Raw genomic sequence first — 25,113 nt, forward strand, 5'->3', positions numbered from 1 at the left:
GCTAATCAATGAATTTGGTAAAGTAGCAGGATACAAAATTAATGCACAGAAATCTCTGGCATTCCTATACACTAATGATAAAAAATCTGAAAGTGAAATCAAGAAAACACTCCCATTTACCATTGCAACAAAAAGAATAAAATATCTAGGAATAAACCTACCTAAGGAGACGAAAGACCTGTATGCAGAAAATTATAAGACACTGATGAAAGAAATTAAAGATGATACAAATAGATGGAGAGAAATACCATGTTCTTGGATGGGAAGAATCAATATTGTGAAAATGACTCTACTACCCAAAGCAATCTACAGATTCAATGCAATCCCTATCAAACTACCACTGGCATTTTTCACAGAACTAGAACAAAAAATTTCGCCATTTGTATGGAAACACAAAAGACCCCGAATAGCCAAAGCAATCTTGAGAACGAAAAAGGGAGCTGGAGGAATCAGGCTCCCTGACTTCAGACTATACTACAAAGCTACAGTAATCAAGACAGTATGGTACTGGCACAAAAACAGAAAGATCGATCAGTGCAACAGGATAGAAAGCCCAGAGATAAACCCATGCACATATGGACACCTTATCTTTGATAAAGGAGGCAGGAATGTACAGTGGAGAAAGGACAGCCTCTTCAATAAATGGTGCTGGGAAAACTGGACAGGTACATGTAAAAGTATGAGATTAGATCACTCCCTAACACCATACACAAAAATAAGCTCAAAATGGATTAAAGACCTAAATGTAAGGCCAGAAACTATCAAACTCTTAAAGGAAAACATAGGAAGAACACTCTATGACATAAATCACAGCAAGATCCTTTCTGACCCACCTCCTAGAGTAATGGAAATAAAAACAAAAATAAACAAATGGGACTTAATGAAACTTCAAAGCTTTTGCACAGCAAAGGAAACTATAATCAAGACCAAAAGACAACCCTCAGAATGGGAGAAAACATTTGCAAATGAAGCAACTGACAAAGGATTAATCTCCAAAATTTACAAGCAGCTCATGCAGCTCAATAACAAAAAAACAAACAACCCCATCCAAAAATGGGCAGAAGACCTAAATAGACATTTCTCCAAAGAAGATATACAGAATGCCAACAAACACATGAAAGAATGCTCAACATCATTAATCATTAGAGAAATGCAAATCAAAACTACAATGAGATATCATCTCACAGCAGTCAGAATGGCCATCATCAAAAAATCTAGAAACAATAAATGCTGGAGAGGGTGTGGAGAAAAGGGGACACTCTTGCACTGCTGGTGGGAATGTGAATTGGTTCAGCCACTGTGGAGAACAGTATGGAGGTTCCTTAAAAAACTACAAATAGAATTACCATATGACCCAGCAATCCCACTACTGGGCATATACCCTGAGAAAACCAAAATTCAAAAAGAGTCATGTACCAAAATGTTCATTGCAGCTCTATTTACAATAGCCCGGAGATGGAAACAACCTAAGTGCCCATCATCGGATGAATGGATAAAGAAGATGTGGCACATATACACAATGGAATATTACTCAGCCTTAAAAAGAAATGAAATTGAGCTATTTGTAATGAGATGGATAAACCTAGAGTCTGTCATACAGAGTGAAGTAAGTCAGAAAGAAAAAGACAAATACTGTATGCTAACACATATATATGGAATTTAAGGGAAAAAAATGTCATGAAGAACCTAGGGGTAAGACAGGAATAAAGACGCAGACCTACTGGAGAATGGACTTGAGGATATGGGGAGGGGGAAGGGTGAGTTTTGACAGGGCGAGAGAGAGTCATGGACATATACACACTAACAAACGTAGTAAGGTAGATAGCTAGGGGGAAGCAGCCGCAAGGCACAGGGATATTAGCTCGGGGCTTTGTGACAGCCTGGAGGGGTGGGATGGGGAGAGTGGGAGGGAGGGAGACGCAAGAGGGAAGACACATGGGAACATATGTATATGTATAGCTGATTCACTTTGTTATAAAGCAGAAACTAACACACCATTGTAAAGCAATTATACCCCAATAAAGATGTTTAAAAAAAAAAAAAAAGAATGAAAGGAAAAAAAACCACATGGTCACCTCAATTGAGGCAGAAAAAGCATTTGATAAAATTCAATATTTTTCATAAGAAAAATACTTAACAAACTAGAAACAGAAGGAAACTGCCTTAAGATAATAAACTCCATACATGAAAATCCAACAGCAAACATCATGCTCAGTGGTTAAAATCTAGAAGTTTTCCTCTAAGATCAGAACAGGCATGAACAACTGCTTTTACCACTTTTATTCAACGTGGTACTAGAAGTTCTAGTCAGAGCAATTAAGCAAGAAAAAGAAATATAGTTCTAACTTGGAAAGAAAGAAGAAAAATTATCACGGTTTGCAGAGGATATGATCTTCTACATAAAAAACCCTGAAGATTACACACAAACACACACACACACACACACACACACTGTAAAAACTAATAAATAAACTCAGTAAATTACCAGGATACATAGACAATATTTAAAAACCAGTTGTGTTTCCATAGCATATTACATTTACCTTTTAAATTCACATTTTTTATAAATGTTCAGTATCCCTAACATATGCTATTAAAAGAGCCCTGTAAAACAAAGGCTATTATTAAATCCTCAGTACCACTTTTTGAGATGCTTCACTCCTTTGTAGTAGTTTTAAAAATAAGGTTTTCCAATTAAGAGATCTTGATCAACATTATTGTCTAAGCTTACCAGGTCACTTTTGGTCTTGTGACATCTTACAGATTACTTTGATATAAGAACATCTTCAGTTGGCAACTCTACCCCTCAGTTCCATAAACCTATTTCACCTTGAGAACTGACCATTTTAAATAGGGTGCATTGTGTTGTCAAGGATAAAGTCACCATGATTAACACATTTTTAATGCTTATGAGAGGTTTATTAATACACATACTAAGTATTACACAATTTTACTTTCCTTCAATTTAAATTTCTTTCTACTAGTTACACATCTTTTCAGTCTCCATAAAAAGCCCAAGAGTTATTTGGCTACAGTACAACTTGTCACACAGAAAGCAAAATTAAATCAACTTTGTGGGAATGTTTAAGAAGAGAGGCAAAATGAAAATGGATTTAGTAACATATAACATTATTTCCTCTAAGGAGCATCCTACTTACCCAACATTACAAACATAATGAGCCTCTGAGCCAAACAGAATACTTCCATTTGGGTAGTGTACTTGGCCATTTGGGGGATCCCCTAGGTTAGGACACTGTTTTCCTAAAAGGAAAATTTCAAATTTGTTGTTTTATACCAGTTTCAAAACAGATTTGAATCAAATTCAATATTCTACATTGCTCACTTGAATTCATGGGAATATTAATATCTTTTGTTATTTACTTTCTTTAACTATTATAACGTCAAAGAAGATTCACATTTACCCAGGCAACCAATTGTGGAAAAAAAGGTTCCCTGGAGATTTTTCAAAGTCTGAATGCACTGCTGTCTAAAACCTATATTCACATGAGAAAACCATTTCAGTCATAAAATATGAACTCTAAAATGTGTGAAAAATCTCTAGAGCAATAAAAAAGTTTTTTGAATTAAAAAAAAAAAGTTTTGTTTACTTACTTGTACAGGCCTCCTGGAGAAGTGACCACATACTATCAGGCTGACAAACAGCAGTAGTAGGAAGAGAAGGACGCTTGGGCTGGTAACCTGGGCGACATTCATACTGTATACTGTCCCCAGGGCTATAACTGGGTTTAGGGACACCCTGGAGCCGCATAGATTCATACCTTGGTGGCTCACCACAGGCATCTAGGTATAAGAGAATAAGAGCATAAAAATATTTTATCTCATTCACCAGCCAGGGACTGTGGCCTGGCATCAGGTAGGTAGTACAGAATAAATGGAAAAGTTCTCAGCAAGATTTTAAATGACCGTCCCATGCTTTTACCCAACTGGTGGTGTATGTGCCTTACTTACATTAAATAACAACCTATTAACTTTTGGTTTGTTAGGGAATAAGATGAATTTTTATTCAAGAGTAAATTAAAGAGATAGCATCAATGTTTTTAGTTCTGAAATATAAATACATTTTAGGTATGTATCCTTCCCCACTTTTTTCTAAATTCATTTCAAAACTCATCTCTCCTCTAAGAAGTCTCCTACAGTATACAGCACTCCGTTCAGATTACTCTTCCATAGTTTGAAACACAAGCATATGATCACTTGTCATTTCAGGCTCAGTTTCCTCTCAGAAGGCAAGGTCCTAGAGGGCAGTGATCATATGCCTTCCTTCTCTACTACACTCTGTACTCAGTTGGTACTCAAGATATGCTATGGTAAGAGATGAATATAAAATATGCCTTGTGAGATTCATAAATCAAAATAATTATGGACCGAAGTATTTCAAAAAATAATACTCAGTTTCATTTGTTTCCTATTAGTGAATTGAGCATTTTAAAAGTGGTGAATAGACACCATGTAAATATCAAAATGTACTATATGAAAAGCATTACATGGAAAAACAACTTGCTCTCTTCGACATTACTTTAAATATAATTTAACTTTCCTTCACAGATCAATGGATTGCTCATATCTCAGAAGCTCCCCGAGGTAGCTGTTTGGGTTGTTTATCCAATATATCCCAACAGTAAAGCTATTATATTGTTATGCTTGTATAATTTTGTACTTCTGGGATTTTTTGGGGGGGTGTTGAGGGAAGGAGTTTTTTACTCCCTAGAATAATGTCATTTCTACCTCAGCAAGCCCTCTTGCTTTATTTTTTTTGCTTTTTTTTTTTTTTTTTTTTTTGCGGTACGTGGGCCTCTCACTGTTGTGGCCTCTCCCGTTGCGGAGCACAGGCTCCAAACACAAAGGCTCAGCGGCCATGGCTCACGGGCCCAGCTGCTCCACGGCATGTGGGATCCTCCTGGCCCGGGGCACGAACCCGTGTCCCCCGCATTGGCAGGCGGACTCTCAACAGCTGCGCCACCAGGGAAGCCCCCTCTTGCTTTTCACTATCTGAGCACTTGATAACCTAACAAATCTGTTAGAAAAATTATGTAAAACAATGTGATGGAGACATATTAAGTCCTAAAGGACTAAAGGAATTCGGAGGCCTCTCTTATAAAGTTAAGAACCTAAGGAGGAGATGGGTACGAGCCACGGTTATCAGCGCGGACTCCAGAGACGGGCATGAGACGCTAAGGCTGCTGCTGCCGCCACCAAGAAGCCTGTGTGCAAGCACAGGTCACTATCTACACCTCCCCTCCCGGGAGCCTGTGCAGCCCGCCACTGCCAGGGTCCCAGGATCCAGGGACAACTTCCCCGGGAGAACGCACTGCGCGCCTCAGGCTGGTGCAATGTCACGCTAGCCTCTGCTGCCGCAGGCTCACCTCATGTTCCATACCCCTTCCTCCCCCACGCCAGCCTGAATGAGCCAGAGCCCCCGAATCAGCTGCTACTTTAACCCCGTCCTGGCTGAGCAAAGAACAGACGCCCTCAGGCGACCTACATGCAGAGGTGGGGCCAAATCCAAAGCTAAACCCCAGGAGCTGTGCGAACAAAGAAGAGAAAGGGAAATTTCTCCCAGCAGCCTCAGGAACAGCGGATTAAATCTCCACAATCAGCTTGATGTACCCTGCACCTCTGAAATACCTGAATTAAGGCGGTGGACTTTGGGAGCAACTGTAGACTTGGGGTTTGCTTTCTGCATCTAATTTGTTTCTGGTTTTATGTTTATCTTAGTTTAGTATTTAGAGTTTATTATCATTGGTAGATTTGTTTATACATTTGGTTGCTCTCTTCCCTTTATAAAAATATATAGATATATATTTTTTCTTCATTTTTATCTTTTTCTGAGTGTGTATGTGTATGCTTCTTTGTGTGATTTTGTCTATGTAGCTTTACTTTTACAATTTGTCCTAGGGGTGTGTTTGTCCATTTTTTTTTTTTTAGTATAGTTTCTAGAACTTGTTATCATTGGTGGATTAGTTTTTTAATTTGGTTGCTCTCTTCTTTCTTTCTTTCTTTTATTACTTTAACAATTCTTTAAATTTTTAATAATTTTATTTTCTATTTTAATAACTTTATTTTACTTATTTATTTCTTTTTTTCTCCCTTTTCTTCTGAGTTGTGTGGCTGACAGGGTCTTGGTGCTCCAGGCGGGTGTCAGGCCTGTGCCTCTGAGGTGAGAGAGCCGAGTTCAGGACACTGATCCACCAGAGACCTCTGGCGCAAAGTAATATCAAACAGTGAAAGATCTCCCAGAGATGTCCAACTCAACCCTAAGACCCAGCTCCACTCAATCACCAGCAAGCTACAGTGCTGGACACCATATGCCAACCAACTAACAAGACAGCAACACAACCCCACCCTTAGCACAGAGGCTGCCTAAAATCATAATAAGGTGACAGACACCCCAAATCACACCACTGGAGGTGGTCCTACCCACCAGAAAGACAAGATCCAGCCTCATCGACCAGAACACAGGCACTAGCCCCCTCCACGAGGAAGCGTACACAACCCACTGAATCAACCTCACCCACTGGGGTCAGACACCAAAAACAATGGGAACTACGAACCTGCAGCCTGTGAAAAGGAGACCCCAAACACAGTAAGTTAAGCAAAATGAGAAAACAGAGAAACACAGCAGATGAAGGAGCAAGGTAAAAACCCACCAGACCAAACAAATGAAGAGGAAATAGGCAGTCTACCTGGAAAAGAATTCAGAGTAACGATAGTAAAGATGACCCAAAATCTTGGAAATAGAATGGAGAAAATCCAAGAAACGTTTAACAAGGACCTAGAAGAACTAAAGAGCAAACAGACAATAATGAAAAACACAATGAAATTAAAAATTCTCTAGAATGAATCAATAGCAGAATAACTGAGGCAGAAGAACGGATAATTGACCTGGAAGATAAAATAGTGGAAATAACTACTACAGAGGAGAATAAAGAAAAAAGAATGAAAAGAATTGAGGACAGTCTTAAAGACCTCTGGGACAACTTTAAATGCACCAACATTCGAATTATAGGGGTCCCAGAAGAAGAAGAGAGAAAGAAAGGGACTGAGAAAATATTTGAAGAGATTATAGTTAAAAACTTCCCTAATATGGGAAAGGAAATGGTCAATCAAGCCCAGGAAGTGCAGAGAGTCCCATACAGGATAAATCCAAGGAGAAGCATGCCAAGACACGTATTAATCAAACTATTAAAAATTACATACAAAGAAAAAATATTAAAAGCAGCAAGGGAAAAATAACAAATAACATACAAGGGAATCCCCATAAGGTTAACAGCTGATCTTCCAGCAGAAACTCTGTAAGCCAGAAGGGAGTGGCAGGACACATCTAAAGTGATGAAAGGGAAGAACCTACAACCACGATTACTCTATCCAGCAAGGATCTCATTCAGGTTCAATGTAGAAATGAAAACCTTTACAGACAAGCAAAAGCTATGAGAATTCAGCACCATAAACCAGCTTTACAACAAATGCTAAAGGAACTTCTCTAGGCAGGAAACACAAGAGAAGGAAAAGAACTACAATAACAAACGAAAACAATTAAAATGGTAATAGGAACAGACATATGGATAATTACCTTAAATGTAAATGGATTAAATGCTCCAACCAAAACAAAGGCTGGCTGAATGGATACAAAAACAAGACCCATATATATGTTGTCTACAAGAGACCCACTTCAGACCTAGGGACACATACAGACTGAAAGTGAGGGGATGGAAAAAGATATTTCATGCAAATGGATATCCAAAGAAAGCTGTAGTAGCAATTCTCATGTCATACAAAATAGACTTTAAAATATAGAATGTTATAAAACACAAGGAAGAACACTACATAAAGATCAAGGGATCAATCCAAGAAGATATAACAACTGTAAATATTTATGCACCCAACATAGGAGCACCTCAGTATATAAGGCAAATGCTAATAGCCATAAATGGGGAAATCGAGAGTAACACAATCATAGTAGGGGACTTTAACACCCCACTTTCACCAATGGACAGATCATACAAAATGAAAATGAATAATGAAACACAGGCTTTAAATGATACATTACACAAGATGGGTTTCATTGATATTTTTTGGACATTCCAACCAAAAACAACAAAATACACTTTCTTCTCAAGTGTTCCTGGAACATTCTCCAGGATAGATCATACCTTGGGTCACAAATCAAGCCCTGGTAAATTTAAGAAAATTGAAATCATATCAAGTATATTTTCTGACCACAACGTTATGAGACTAGATATCAATTTTAGGAAAAAAAATCTGTAAAAAATACAAACACATGGAGACTAAACAATATACTACTAACTAACCAATCACTGAAGAAATCGAAGAGGAAATCAAAAAATAGTTAGAAAAAAATCTCAATGAAAACACGACGACCCAAAACCTATGGGATGCAGCAAAAGCAGCGCTAAGAAGGAAGTTTATAGCAATACAATCCGACCTCAAGAAACATCTCAAATAAACAACCTAACTTTACACATAAAGCAATTAGAGAAAGAAGAACAAAAATCCCCCAAAGTTAGCAGAAGGAAAGAAATCATAAAGATCAGATCAGAAATAAATGAAAAAGAAATGAAGGAAACAATAGCAAACATCAATAAAACTAAAGGCTGGTTCTCTGAGAAGATAAACAAAATTGATAAACCATTAGAGAGACTCACCAAAAAAAAAAAGGGAGAAGTCTCAAATCAATATAATTAGAAATGAAACAGGAGAAGTAACAACTGACATGGCAGAAATACAAAGGATCATGAGAGATTACTACAAGCAACTATATGCCAATAAAATGGACAACCTGGAAGAAATGGACAAATTCTTAGATAAGCACAACCTTCCCAGACTGAACCAGGAAGAAACAGAAAATATAAACAGACCAATCACAAGCACTGAAATTGAGAAGGTGAATAAAAATCTTCCAATAAACAAAAGCCCAGGAACTGGGCTTCCCTGGTGGCACAGTGGTTGAGAGTCCGCCTGCCGATGCAGGGGACACGGGTTCATGACCCAGTCCAGGAAGATCCCACATGCCACAGAGCAGCTGGGCCCGTGAGCCATGGCCTCTGAGCCTGCGCATCCGGAGCCTGTGCTCCACAACTGGAGAGGCCACAACAGTGAGAGGCCCATGTACTGCAAAAAGAAAAAACAAAAACAAACAAACAAAAAAGCCCAGGACCAGATGGCTTCACAGGCAAATTCTATCAAACATTTAGAGAGGAGCTAACATCTATCCTTCTAAAACTCTTCTAAAATGTAGCAGAGGGAGGAACACTCCCAAACTCATTCTATCAAGCCACCATCACCCTGATACCAAAACCAGACAAACATGTCACAAAGAAAGAAAACTACAGGCCAATATCACTGATGAACATAGATGAAAATATCCTCAACAAAATACTAGCAAACAGAATCCAACAGCACATTAAAAGGATCCTACACCATTATCAACTGGGGTTGATCCCAAGAATGCAAGGATTCTTCAATATACGCCAATCAATCAATGTGATAAACCATATTAACAAATTGAAGAAGAAAAACCATATGATCATGTCAATAGATGCAGAGAAAGCTTTCAACAAAATTCAACACCCATTTATGATAAAAACCCTGCAGAAAGTAGGCATAGAGGGAACTTACCTCAACATAATGAAGGTCATATAGGACACACCCACAGCCAACATCGTTCTCAATGGTGAAAAACTGAAACCATTTCCACTAAGATCAGGAACAAGACAAGGTTGCCCATTCTCACCACTATTATTCAACATAGTTTTGGAAGTTTTAGCCACAGCAATCAGAGACGAAAAAGAAATATAAGGAATTCAAATCAGAAAGAAGAAGTAAAGCTGTCACTGTTCTCAGATAACACTATACATAGAGAATCCTAAAGATGCCACGACAAAATTACTAGAGCTAATCAATGAATTTGGTAAAGTAGCAGGATACAAAATTAATGCACAGAAATAGCTGGCATTTCTATACATTAGTGATGAAAAATCTGGAAGAGAAATTAAGTAAACACTCCCATTTACCATTGCAACATAAAGAATAAAATACCTAGGAATAAACCTACCTAAGGAGACAAAAGACCTGTATGCAGAAAACTACAAGACACTGATGAAAGAAATTAAAGATGATACAAACAGATGAAGAGATATACAATATTCTTGGATTGGAAGAATCAACATTGTGAAAATGACTATACTACCCAAAGCAATCTACAGATTCAATGCAACCCCTATCAAACTACCAATGGCATTTTTCACAGAAGTAGAACAAAAGATTACACAATTTGGAGGGAAACACAAAAGACCCCAAATAGCCAAAGCAATCTTGAGAAAGAAAAACGGAGCTGGAGGAATCTGGCTTCTGGACTTCAGACTATACTACAAAGCTACAGTAATCAAGACAGTATGGTACTAGCACAAAAACAGAAATATAGATCAATGGAACAGGATAGAAAGCCCAGAGGTAAACCCATGCACATATGGTCACCTTAGCTTTGATAAAGGAGGCAAGGCTATTCAATGGAGAAAAAACACCCTCTTCAATAAGTGGTGCTGGGAAAACTGGACAGCTACATGGAGAAGAATGAAATTAGATCACTTCCTAACACCATACACAAAAATAAACACAAAATGGATTAAAGTTCTAAATGTAAGGCCACACACTATAAAACTCTTAAAGGAAAACATAGGCAGAACACTCTATGACATAAATCACAGCAAGATCCTTTTTGACCCACCTCCTACAGTAATGGAAATAAAAACAAAAATAGACAAATGGGACCTAATTAAACTTAAAAGCTTTTCCACAGCAAAGGAAAATATAAACAAGATGAAAAGACAACCATAAGAATGGGAGAAAATATTTGCAAACGAAGCAACTGGCAAAGGTTTAATCTCCAAAATTTACAAGCAGCTCATGCAGCTCAATATCAAAAAAACAAACAACCCAATCCAAAAATGGGCAGAAGACCTAAATAGACATTTCTCCAACGAAGATATACAGATCGCCAACAAACACATGATAGGATGCTCAATGTCACTAATCATTAGAGAAATGCAAACCAAAACTACAATGAGGTATCACCTCACACCAGTCAGAATGGCCATCATCAAAAAATCTACAAACAATAAATGCTGGAGAGGGTGTGGGAAAAAGGGAATCCTCTTGCACTGTTGATGGGAATGTAAATTGATACAGCCACTATGGAGAACAGTATGGAGTTTCCTTAAAAAACTAAAATTAGAACTACCATACGACCCAGCAATCCCACTACTAGGCATATACCCTGAGCAAACCATAATTCAAAAAGAGTCATGTACCACATGTTCATTGCAGCTCTATTTACAGTAGCCAGGACATGGAAGCAACTTAAGTGCCCATCAACATATGAATGGATAAAGAAGATGTGGCACATACATACAATGGAATTTTACTCAGCCATAAAAAGAAACGAAATTGAGTTACTTGTAGTGAGCTGGATGGACCTAGAGACTGTCATACAGAGTGAAGTAAGTCAGAAAGAGAAAAACAAATACCGTATGCTAACACATATATATGGAATGTGAAGAAAAAAAAATGGTTCTGAAGAACCTAGGGACAGGACAGGAATAAAGACGCAGATGTGGAGAATGGCTTTGAGGACACAGGGAGGGGGAAGGGTAAGCTGGGACAAAGTGAGAGTGCTACATGGACATATATACACTACCAAATGTAAAACAGATAGCTAGTGGGAAGCAGCCGCATAGTACAGGGCGATCAGCTTGGTGCTTTGTGACCATCTAGAGGGGTGGGATAGGGAGGGTGGGAGGGAGACACAAGAGGGAGGAGATATGGGGATATATGTATATGTACAGCTGATTCACTTTGTTATAAAGCAGAAATTATACTCTAATAAAGGTGTTTAAAAAATAAAAAGAACCTAAGGAGAAAGAAGAGAGACCTCTTCTGGTCCCTGAGGAACTTTTTCTTTCTTACTCCCTGGATCTTGGTCTTCAGATTGAGACTGGTCAAGAGAGAAGTCTAAACAAGTGAAATATTTTACATCTTATTCTAAATTCTAAACTCCTCTCTCAATACACTGTCCAACATTTCATTTACGTCATGTGCTGAAATTGTTTCAGCATTTAGCAAATGTTTTGAACATTTCCACTATGCTGATCTTGTTAATGAATGCTCCTCAATCAACTGCCCAAAACAAGGCAAAAGCAAAAAACAAAGAGCCATAGTTATTAAAAGCATTTTTTTAAAAGATTAGTAAAGAGTTGAATTTTATTAATAACATTAAATTTACTGAATACCCTGAGCCATACATTCTCATTTTACAATAGGAAATAATGGGCTAGAAATGCTATATAATTCCATTTTAGATAAAAACACGTATCATTCTAGAATATCCTGGAAGCACCAAGAAAAAAAATCAAGTAACAGCATGCATGTGATTAAATTATACAAGTGTTCTTTGTTTTATGTATTCAATTTCAGTAACTATCTTTTTTTAAAATAAATTTATTTACTTTATTTATTATTTTTATTTTTGGCTGTTTTTGGTGTTCAGGGCTGTGCGCAGGCTTTCTCTAGTTGCGGCGAGTAGGGGCTACTCTTCGTTGCAGTGGGCAGGCTTCTCACTGCGGTGACTTCTCTTGTCACAGAGCACAGGCTCTAAGTGCACTGGCTTCAGTAGTTGTGGCACGTGGGCTCAGTAGCTGTGGGTCACGGGCTCTAGGCTCAGTAGTTGTGGCGCAGGGGCTTAGTTGCTCCGCGGCACGTGGGATCTTCCTGGACCAGGGCTCAAACACATGTCCCCTGCAGTATTAGGCGGATTCTTAACCACTGCGCCAACAGGGAAGCCCTCAGTAACTATCTTGAAGGCATAAAAGAAGAGAGAATTCCTAATATGACTCTCACATACAGTGCTGTGTATGGAAAAAGAAATGTCAACTGGATGGTTCAATCTATTCAACTAACTTGAAGTATTTCTTCCCAATAACACGCATCGCGAAAGACATGCCTTCAACAATGTGCAGTTTAGAACATTGGCTTTGGCCATCAGTCGACTATAAGCTTTATATACGGTAATAACTGGGTCTAATATCATACTTGTTTTATAATCAGATAGCTTCTTCTCTTGCTCAGAATACTGAATTCTTTTTTCCTATGAGGATTTTCAAACTAAACATTCCCAGCATCAGAAAAATAGTATATGGACTGAGTTTTTTTCTAGAGAATTTACAATGTAATTGTTATTGGGCTGCAATGCTATACTTTAATAACAGATGCCATTATATCATATAATAGACTGCATTCAGAAAATTCCCCAATTTTCCAGATGAGTTTCAGGAAGGTGAAATAGTCCCTAATGTGGATCAAGAAAACTGTTCACCTTCTGTACACTTACAAAAATTATGCAAGCACTCTCTATCTGCTTGCAAAAAATAAAAATAACTCTCTGACACAAGCACACACCCACACCCCTGCCCAGGTGGTACCTTTAGAAAATCATGGTCTCTGACCCAAACCGGAACCTCAATGAAACCTGACGAAACTTCCCCTTTTCTCACTCTATGCAACCTATTTTCAAATTTTCTTTGCTTCCTCAAAATGGAGGCTCTAACATTTATACCTGTCAATTTTATTTCTCATGTTCCACTCATTTCTAGGCCTATAAAAAAATCACATAAATCATGTTCGAAGTAATTAAGTAGCCTTCTTCTAAGTAAATTCATCCTAGCACTCTCTCCCTCAGTAATTTTAATTACCCTGTCTATAACACCTGGAGCTATTGTTCATTCTCTCTTTGCTCTCCTGTGCCTAAAAAGCTCTTTTCCTTGGTTTCCAGGTAGCAAACCAGCCTGGTTTTCAGCCTGTCCTCTGGCTGCTCTTCCTTCTCTGTCTGATTGCATAATGTGACGTTCCTCATGGGTTATTCTATGAGCTCTCCTTATTTTCATTCTGCAAATCCCCCCGGGTCAGAATGTATACTCTCATGACATCATTACAACTGATGAGAGCTGCCTCCCAAATCCCTCTCTCCATCCTAGATCTTAGCTGGGGTGCCAAGTCTATGTGTTCAACTGCCTCCCCACAGCTCCACTTGGAATGTGTCACACTATCTCAAATAACATAATGAAGCCAGCAAACAAGATACATGGTTTCCACAACTGAAATGCCTGTTCCCTCTCCCTGTTTCCACCTTTACTTCTAATTCAAGCCACTATCATTTCTTATCTGGATTGCTACAAGAGTTTCTGAATAGGTCTCCTTACTGGTCTTGCCACCTTTCATTCAGTTCATTTTCACACTGCCACCAGAGTAATACTGATATGATACTAGGACCAAGGCCCTTCCAAGTCAGATATGTTTCAACGGCTCCCTGCTTCCCTCATGATAATGTCTAAGGCTCCTTGACATGGCTAACAGAGCTTTAATATCTGCTCACTCTTTCACAGTCTTCTAAGCCACATTCAATTCCACTAGTAGTGCCCATTAAATTACTCAACTTACTTTAGCACTCTAGATCTCCTTGCATCATATTACTTCAGCTTTGACCAGAGACCCTGCCATTCCTCCCACCTACTCATCCTTCAGTTTCATCTTAGATGCCACTCCTTCCTGGAGGCTCCTAACATCTCTCACCCAAAAAATTCAGTTAAGTGTCCTCATGAGCCCCAATTTATTTCTTTCATAGCAATTTTCATACTGTAATTGTTCATTGTTTGTACTCCCTAGGAGACTGTAACCTTCTTGAGGACCATGTCTCATTCTTCACTGCATTTCTAGTTCCTGATGCCAGAGCTGAAGGGGCACTGTTATCAGTTCTATAAACTCTTGGATCAAAATTCAAATACTTTATACTGTTCAGCCAACCTGTTCCAGAGATATCTGCAAATCATCATTTTTCTTTGCTTTTGTATGCCTTTCCTCAAATTTTTTCCATTGGTTTAGTTACAGATGTTTCCCTTTATCAGAGTTTTTTTTTAATGTCAAAATACTTGTGCTTTATTTATTTGAACCCATTCTCCATTACTGCTATGACTAGAAATGGCATTTTAACATTCTCAAAGGAGAACTCCAAATCCTGTTGGTTACATTTTTTTCCTAAAGTATGGTATGAAAGATCCCAGAACTTGTTTCTAACAACAAAATAAATGATATTAATTATCTTGGAAATAGCACATTTAAGCACTACCCGTACTAACTATATTTTAAGTCCTTTTAAACTAACTTACTCTTCATAAACATCCTATGAGTTAGGTATTATTTCACCCTCTTTAAGATGAGCAATCTGAGCCATGAAGTAACTTGCTTAAGAATACATTCCCAGAAGGTACCAGACCCAGGAGTGAAGCCAGGCAGCCTAGTTCTACTGCCAACACCATTTCCCATCACTGTCTCTAACCTGGAACCCTTGCATGGTTACACCAATACACTCTGTCTGCAATTTAGTCCTCAAGAAATGGTCTTATACTGAGCTTAGGGAAATTAAAGCAACCTTAGTTTAGATTTGCATTCTGCTAAGTCAAGGTGCCCAAAAACAACAGGTGATTTTTATTACGATGGTTGTTCATTGCTACCTATCCTGTTCTTTTCACAATTATTCACTCTGTGATCTACACCGCTGCCTTCCTCTTGCCTCCTTTGCTCTACTGCTGCCACACAGGGTAACTAGGCAGTCCATGACTGCCCTGAGCCATGCCACATCTCTGAGCCTTTGCTCACAATGCTCCCTCTGCTCTGAATACCCTTCCTCCTGCTCAGAAGCAGCTCCTGTTCAACACTTGTCTTCTTTAACTTAATCCACTCAACATCTCCTCTGGGAAGTACTTTCTGCTTCTCCTGGGGAGGCAGTGACCAGTCCCCTTCTCTTGGACTCTCCTCTACATGGATCTCTCAGCTCACCAGTGGACTCCATCCATCCATGTGGCCACAACACCTCACACAGTATGTCCCTCATAGCTGCTATTCAAAAAACTTTGGTCCTCAAAGAACCACTGCTGTTAAACAGAAACCAATGGTAAAGAATATAGTATAATGAATCTAATATTGAAAATAATCATCTTAAAGCATTATGCACTGGAGGAATATTTGACCACCTAATTTCTTTTGTCTCATATCTCCCAGTATATGTAACCTAGCAACTGACCAGATAAGGACTGTTCTCCCTACACTGTAATATGTAGAGTAAGAAACTAAGAAACTACTGTGTAAGCACTTATTGACCTTGGCTTCTTTCATTAGGAAGAAAGAAAAGACCTAAAACAGGCAGAAGAAACCATCCATAAAAGGAAATTGTAGGTTTTGTTCCAAAAAGTAGATCCATTCTGGAGGAATGAGACTGGTCCCTTCTGTGATCCCCTACCATTTGGCAACTACCTCTGAGATGGCAAGCCTCCCAAGCACACACTGCCCACTTACAAAACCTTCTCCTCATGAGCTGCTTCAGTGAAATATTTATTTTATCCACATACTTTCCCTGCCAGTATAGTAAGTTCTCATTTGTACCTCATCTATGTTTCCCACCTATCCTGATTTTACCTTTCAGCCTTAAACTTCACCTTGTTTTTCCTCCATTTCTAGTTTTGTTACCTTCCACATATGTGCTATTCATTTTATTTATCTATTTTCCTCTATTTTATTTTTAAAATTTTTATTTTATTTTCATTTATTTTTGGCTGCATTGGGTCTTTGTTGCTGCGAGCGGACTTTCTCTAGTTGCAGAGAGAAGCTACTCTTCGTAGTGGTGGGCGGGCTTCTCATTGCGTTGGTTTCTCTTGCTGAGGAGCATAGGCTCTAGGTGCACGGGCTTCCGTAGTTGTGGCACGCGGGCTCAGTAGTTGTAGCTCGCGGGCTCTAGAGCGCAGGCTCAGTAGTTGTGGCACACGGGCTTAGTTGCTCCGTGGCATGTGGGATCTTCCCAGACCAGGGATTGAACCCGTGTCCCAGATTCTTAACCACTGCGCCACCAGGGAAGTCCCTCTATTTTCCTCTATTTTAATTTTTTTTTTTTTTTTTTGGTACATGGGCCTCTCACTGTTGTGGCCTCTCCCGTTGCGGAGCACAGGCTCCGTATGCGCAGGCTCAGCGGCCATGGCTCACAGGCCCAGCTGCTCGGCGGCATGTGGGATCTTCCCGGACCAGGGCACGAACCCGCGTCCCCTGCATCGGCAGGTGGACTCTCAACCACTGCGCCACCAGGGAAGCCCTCCTCTATTTTAAATAGTTCTCATCATATCCTTCAACTTCTAGCTTTAAGCCTATTCTAAACATTATTATTCTTTAAAAATTTCCTTTTAATTTCTTGTTAGCACTGCTGTTCCATCCCCCACACCTCTCCGGCATAGAAATAAACTTTTTAAATGATCCATAATAAGCAAGACGAGTATGGTGAGACCTGAGGATTCTACTATCAGGAGAAGATAGATTGACCCCCCAGTTGCTCCTTCCTTAGCTTTTTAGGCACCAAAGAAAGGCCATCCTAAGCATGGCTCTCTTGCTTCCTCCTGGATGCAAGAGACGTTTTTCCTGGGCTCTAAGCCCCAGCCGAATGTTACCTTTAATTTTCTGGTACTTGAGAGTTATACAAGAGTGTTGACACTTAGGCAACCACAAGTGTGACAAGACAGCCAAGATCTCTGCATTCTAGTGAGGAAAGAACAGAAAACAGTTTGGGAGAGTGACTACCAGTTAGGGGGGTAATTGAGCTGGAACATGTGTGTCTACCGGAAATAGTGGGTCAGAGACGGTCCCTCTGAGAAGGTAATATCACAAGTGAATTTGAAGAATAAGAAGGCGCCAAACTATGCTAGAGGCAGGAGAATGTCCCAAGGCCAAGGGAACAGCAAGTACAGAAGGCAAAGTGGCAGAGTTTGGCTTATTCAGTGAACAGAAAAGTCTTCCCTTCCACCAGTCATTTGTTAAATGCTGTCAGAGAATCATGCTCCTTTCCTCCTGGGTACTTCTCTTGGGTTATAACATATTCATTAGTATTATGTTTTGGCTACTGCCTACCACTCCCAATAAATTGTAGCAAATATTTGATTTCCTAATGTGTGCCTGGCACTTGGGGGTAGAGCAGTGAGCAAAACACAGTCCCTGCATATATTCATGTGTGTAGGCAGACAGACAAATAGTGAAATAAGGATCATGAAAATAGGAATGGTGTGTTATTGCTCACCAGTGCGTCCTCAGGACCAGTACAGGACCTGGCATATAGAAGGCAAGTATTTGTTGAATGAATGCTGCTAATGAAACCGTATATGTAATAGGATCCTAAAAATAACTTGGGCATGAAAACATATGTACATATAAAGACAAAAGGAAATCTACCAAAGTATTAAAAATGGTTGTCCTAAGTTTTACACAATAAGCATGCCTTTTTTTAGAATATATGTACTTCAAAGTGCTTTCTGTGGGGCTTCCCTGGTGGCGCAGTGGTTGAGAGTCCGCCTGCCGATGCAGGGGACACGGGTTCGTGCCCCGGTCCGGGAAGATCTCACATGCCGGGCCGCGCCCGTGAGCCATGGCCGCTGAGCCTGCGCGTCCGGAGCCTGTTGCTCCACAACGGGAGAGGCCACAGCAGTGAGAGGCCCGCGCACGGCAAAAAAAAAAAAAAAAAAAAAAGTGCTTTCTGTGAAACATGAAACAAACCTAGTGGTTGGGCCTTCAGGTTTAGTTTATGAGCTATAGGAGAAAACCAGACTACCACCATTTCTGGTTCACTTCTTAGGATACTCATTTTTCGGTAGATTTGGCTACCAGTGTTTTTTAGGTTGCTTCGGATAGCCCCTCAAACATGACCCAACCTTCAGAAAGAAGGAAAGCAATGCCAAAAAGCCATTCGGTAATAGAACTGAATACTGTCTATTGGATGAGAACAGGAAGATAACTCTATTGCAAAGGAAAAAAAAAAAAAAAAAAGAAGAACCTGCAAATCAATATCAATACGATCTCGAGTACCAAGTTTCCTGTTAATTTTTTTACAAAAATCACCTTGCCCGCTTTCAAACCCTCTAAATCCCAGGCTCCGAGAGCCTGCTCTCACCGGAGTGCTACAGGCACAACATCTGCTCCGCAGGCCCACTTAAGCAAGCAGTAAGCTTCCCTGTCCCACACTCGGCTCGGCTGCGCTGGCCACACATTTGCGTACACCTGGCCTGGGCTCCCCTAACCACGTCCAGCAGGGCACAAGGCGTCATCCCGCCCAGGGAACACAGGGCAAACTCTCCCCACGAGCACAGCACCAGCCTAGCAACATCCCCAGGCACCTGGGCAACCCAAGAGCAAGCCGTCACCACCTGCCCCGGGTTGGCGCTCCCTTATCCACCTGATCAGTCCCGGAAACACCCTGCAAGCTTTTGCTAGAGACCCAGCTTGGCCCCGGGTAACCCCAGCCACGCCACCAAGCAAGCCTTCTCTTCGGCCACTACGTGGTCCCCACCCCCCGGGGTCCCCACACGGTACGAGCCGGGGACAGTCTGGCCACGCCTTCTACCCTAACTCCTTACGACCCTGGGTAGACTCAGCCCCGCGCCTCCGCCCCGAGCCACCAAGCAAAGCTCTCCCGACCCTCGCGACCCGGCCTGACCCACCCCCAACCCGCTCCAGTTCGCCGCCTGGGCGGACACCTACTCCAGACTCCTACCGGAGGATATGGGAAGCAGGAGCAGTAGCGCCACCAAAAGAATCCCAACGAAGCACCTAGAAGAAAAGGGACTCTCGGAGCGGTAGGGGGGTGCCTTGCGAGAGGAGCAAGACGCCGTCATTTTCGGGAGATCAGCGAGAAACCTGAAACAGCTCAGCAGAGATCTTTCTGAGTCCAGTTACCAGAGACAAGAATCCGCGCACTCACAAACCGTCAACCTTGGTCTCGCAGCTGGGCGTGGCCTGGGCCGTACCCAGGGCGGAAGTGACTCTATGGACGGGGCCTGCCGGGCCAATAGGCGGGCTGTAAGGCGAGGCTTCAGTGTTGGGGGTGGCCCTTAGGCCTGGAGAGGCGGGGCGTGGCGCTTGCCGGAGTCTTAACAGTCCTTGCGCGCGGTCCGCTTTACGCCTCACTCTTGGACCCTGGCTGCACCTGGCTCCTCCTTCTTCAGACCTACACGGAAGCACAGCTGCGGTTTGCGAGAAATGGCTTGTTCACCGCCTGTTCGTAAAGACTGTTACCACCCTAAGCAGGAAGGGCGGAAAGGAAGCAAGCGTTGGCGAGGTCAGCATTGTCAGTTTTCCGGAACGCTAGATTAAAGAATAAAACACATCAAGCTGAAGACAGAAACCTAGAGCCCAGGCAGTGAGTCACTGTGGGGCAGACACCCCTCAGGACTCCAGTCTGGACCTGGGGCATTCCAGACTGTCCGGATACCTGGGTCCTTGCTCAATCTTTGGCATTAGTCAGGCATAATTCGGGACAATAGTTGAGATTTCCGTGGTTGAGCCTCTGCTACTGAAGCCTCTCATGGCCTGATAGATTTGAAAAACATGGAAGGTTTGGCTGTTGCTCTCTCAACTGCTAAAGTCAATTAGTCTCACCAGTATTCCAGGAGAGCACCCCGGGAAGGTAAATTATTAAACAACACCGGGCCATTAGCATATTGGGGCTCAACTCTACGGCCTTGCCTTCGAACGACTAAATGTTTTATTGGAGATGACATATACATGCATGAAAATGGTAAGGACAAGGGTGCATTAAGCGCCATATTTCTGGAAGCAATGAATGTCGTTAGAGTTGGGATGGGTAGGAATTGATGAGTGACAACTTTTCTGGTGAATCAATCTCTCAATGCTGGAAAATTTAAGAATGAGTAAGATTTATTTGTAGAGTTGTGAGTAAACCTGTATGACTAGTAAAAGGAAAGGAAAGTAACGTGACCAGTATTAAACAGCAAACAAAGGAGCTGACATTCTCTTCGTATTAGCTGGCAAAGAATAAAAAAGTCAACCAGTGTGTAAACATATTGGGGATGGGGTGGGGTGGGGGGAAGCACCCTCAAAGTTTTAGTTTACATAACTTTCTCATGCGTTACAATTTTAAATGGACATGACTTTTAAACTGCTAGTTACATTTAGAGTTTATCCCAAAGATATCATCAGAGCTGGGAGCAAAGATGTATAATTTTGAACAAAATATAAACTCTTAAATGTCTAGCAGAATATAAGAGTTTTTGATAGGCAGCTTTATGGAATGAATTTCTATGCAGCAAGCAGTGTAAAAAAAAATATGAGAAACAATGGTATATTCGTAAGTAGAAAAAGCAAACTCCAAATCGGTGTGTGCCTTTTGTCATTACTTTTATTAAAACAAAATAGTATATTGATACACTTAAAAAGAGATTAGTTGGAAATAGTCAAAATTAACTAACAGTTCATAGGCTTATCTATATTTCATTTTTGTGTGGTTTTTTTCTGTATTGACCTTTGTTACATTTGGAATCAGATAAAGAAATGTTTTTTTAAAAAGCCAGCCTGTATATCACCTGCTCTTTTGTTCATAGAATGGTGGGAATAGAACCTGTGTCACATAGGGTTAAGGTATGAGAGGATGGTAAGGAAATGGAAGCTCTTTGTGTAAACCTCAAATGCATCTTCTGCAATTATAGAACTTTATATATATTTAAACAACTTTATATCTGAGATGCACTAAAGGTTTTCTGGGTTCAACAAACTATGGAATTTCCATTTCCTCCCAGACCAGCACAATGTTTGGATTCTTGTATCTAGCATACAAGATACTAAGTGTGGAGGTGATGTATAAAATAAACACCTTAGTGTCTTGGATTATAAAATCCAGACACTCCATGATGACAATTAAAGGAGTTACAATTAAGGAGACAGTGAATAGAAAACAATGAGGGGGACTTATCATTTCTGTTATTTCTTATAGTTATAAAACAGTGATATAACAGAAATGTTCTGTGGTTCAATGTTGGCACTTAAAATGAATCTATTTATGTTCTCTGTAACTATTGGTACGTAATGTTATATGTCACTTATATCTGAATAAAGTTCAAAAAAACTTTCCCATCTATTTCTAGTCTTGGAAGTAAGTTTTTATTTCTCATGAGAAAATTTAAAAGGGAAAAAAATATGACTAGCGTTTGGTTTACTAGTTACAAATGCTAGATTAGATTCAAGAACTGGGGCTTTACTGGAATTTTATTTCAACCAGTGAAATTTCTATACCTGTGTTTCATCAAGCCATTCTTAATATAATTGAAGACTTTCACATAGATTTCTTTAACTTACTTTGATTCGACCCAACTGAGGCTCCATTTGAAAGGCTTTGAGCCTTATTCCCTATTTTTCTGGACTAGCTCCATGGGGCAGGGATAGTTTTCTTGCTGTATCTCCAGTGCTGAGACAGTTCTAGACCTATACCAGGTACGTAACAAATACCCGTTAAATACTGAATGAAATAAATGGGCATATCTGTCAAGTGCATTTAACATGTCTCTGCCAATCCTCCCCAGCATGGATTTACCAAATGCTGGAAAAGTTCTGAGAAGTTTTGATTTTAATAATGTTAGGTACTGGGAACAAGCAGAATTTGTCTCTGAAAGGATTTGTCTACAACTGTCTGCAGAGAAAACTTTCCTAAATCAGGCATGGCAAGCTGACCTATGAAGTGGATCTACTGTCTAACCCTTAGCCTTGAGACCATTTTAGTGACTGAGTTCAAAGGGAGAATAGGGACTGTGAACTTCCTAAGGTGCTGAGAGGAATAGAACTCAAGAGTCGAGGCTTTGAGTGAAGTAGGGGCTTAAACACTAGTGGTTCCTCCAACTCCCCCTAAAGATTTTGTAAAACTGCCAACAGGAAAATAAGAAGAGAATGGAGAATATGACTGTAGACCAGGTTTTGAGCTATGTAGTAGCTCTCCTGTAAGCTTTAGGAATGGCGGTAAGATGGAGGGAGGTGTCTGTGGATGTCATTAACCCGAGGGGGACTTCATTAAATAAAACAATGCTAGATGATCCTTTGCCTCCTAAATTGGTATATTTACATTTTGCTTTTCAGAGGTGAGGGTAGCAGCATGAAGGGGCCTGTGAATGCTCTCAGAAGAGGCTTTCACTTGTCATGGTGCTTTACAGGTTAGGTGTTTGTGAAAACCTGAGAGAATGGCTAAACAGAGGATAGTTAAGCCACCTTTTTGAGGCTGGTCCTGGGAGCTCTGCCACCTCTACTCGCACCTGGTAGGCACCTGCCAGCAAATTGACCTTCTTACTTGGCTGTTACCTCAAGAGCATTACTGTGGTGCCAAACCCAACACAGGGATTCTGAATCCAGTCAAGTACAGAAAGGAGGGTATTTCTCATAAGGATCACATATTCATTTTGTTTCCTCTTGGCTTTTCAAGGCTATAAAAAGTAAATATATTACAAACCATATTCCATAAGTACATTTGCAAAGATAAATTTTTTTATTCCTTTCATTATAATGGTGGAGACAGTACATTTAAACATCACAGACTTAAACTAACTTACATCTCACACTGAACTGTACAAAAAGTCAAACAAAACAAAACGAAATTAGAATGTTAGCACTAGGAATAGCTTTGGAGACCGGTTGTTCCAGTCCCTGCTTTTCAGATGAAAAATGTAAGGCCAGGGGTGAAAAGAATTGCTCAATAATACAAGTTAGCTATATAATATTTTAGACATCATTAACATATACACTATTTCCCATAGATAACTGATGTGATAGGAAAAAATCTCACAGATTTCTTGTAATTAAAAAGTCACAGGCATCAGATATTTGTTAATTATATTGTTCAGTGACCTACCTACTCCATTACCGGAAAAAACAAAACACATTTTTTCTTGTGATGGAGAATTTTAATTCTAAGAAAGGCCTATTTCCAAGCATTTAATTGCTACTTCCTTTTTTTTTTTTTAATTGGGGTATAGTTGCTTTACAATGTTGTGTTAGTTTCTGCTGTACAACGAAGTGAATCTGCTATATGTATACATATATCGCCTCCCTCTCGGGCCTCCCTCCACCCCGCACCATCCCACCCATCTAGGTCACCCCAGAGCACCGAGCTGAGCTCCCTGCACTATACAGCACGTTCCCACTAGCTATCTGTTTTACATATGGTAGTGTATATGTGTCAATCCCAATCTCCCAATTCATCCCACCCTTCCTTCCGCCAACTGTGTCCACACATCCCTTCTCTATGACTGCATTTCTATTCCTGCCCTGCAAATAGGTTCATCTGTACCATTTTTCTAGATTCCACATATATGTGTTAATATATGATATTTGTTTTTCTGTTTCTAACTTACTTCACTCTGTATGACTAGGTCCATCCACATCTCTACAAATGACCCAATTTTGTTCCTTTTTATGTCTGAGTAATATTCTACTGTATATATTTACCACACCCTCTTTTTCTATTCATCTGCCGATGGGCATTTAGGTTGCTTCCATGTCCTGGCTATTGTAAATAGTGCTGCAGTGAACATTGTGGTGCATGTCTATTTTTGAATCATGGTTTTCTCTGGGTATATGCCCAGTAGTGGGATTGCTGGGTCATATGGTAGTTCTATTTTTAGTTTTTTAAGGAACCTCCATACTGTTCTCCATAGTGGCTGTATCAATTTACATTCCCACCAGCAGTGCAGGAGGGTTCCCTTTTCTCCACACCCTCTCCAGCATTTATTGTTTGTAGATTTTCTGATGATGGCCACTCTGATGGGTGTGAGGTGATACCTTATTGCAGTTTTGACTTGCATTTCTCTAATAATTAGTGATGTTGAGCATCTTTTCATGTGCTCTTGGCCATCTGTATCTCTTCTTTGGAGAAATGTCAATTTAAGTCTCCTGCCCAGTTTTTGATGGGGTTGTTTGTTTTTTTGATATTGAGTTGCATGAGCTGTTTGTATGTTTTGGAGATTAATCACTTGTAAGTTGCTTCATTTGCAAATATTTTCTCCCATTCTGAGGGTTGTCTTTTCATCTTGTTTATGGTTTTCTTTGCTGTGCAAAGGCTTTTAAGTTTCATTAGGTCCCATTTGTTTATTTTTGTTTTTATTTTCATTACTCTAGGAGGTGGGTCAAAAAAAAATCTTGCTGTGATTTATGTCAAAGGGTGTT

At 40.2% G+C, this 25,113-nt stretch overlaps 1 protein-coding gene across 1 annotated transcript in view; it reads right to left on the bottom strand.

Annotated features, from left to right (window-relative positions):
* The window catches only part of LOC136118046 (membrane cofactor protein-like), a 131,353-nt gene extending 111,566 nt beyond the window's left edge, over positions 1-19,787 (bottom strand). The window contains exons 1-3 of the mRNA XM_065871171.1: positions 19,667-19,787; positions 3,613-3,801; positions 3,159-3,261 (exon numbers count right to left, since the gene is read on the bottom strand). Of these exons, the coding sequence (XP_065727243.1) occupies positions 3,159-3,261; positions 3,613-3,801; positions 19,667-19,787 (413 nt within the window). The remainder of the gene's footprint in view (positions 1-3,158; positions 3,262-3,612; positions 3,802-19,666) is intronic.
* Positions 19,788-25,113: the final 5,326 nt, after the last annotated feature.

This window comes from Phocoena phocoena, chromosome 1, assembly GCF_963924675.1.
Source record: "Phocoena phocoena chromosome 1, mPhoPho1.1, whole genome shotgun sequence".
Lineage (NCBI taxonomy): Eukaryota > Metazoa > Chordata > Mammalia > Artiodactyla > Phocoenidae > Phocoena > Phocoena phocoena.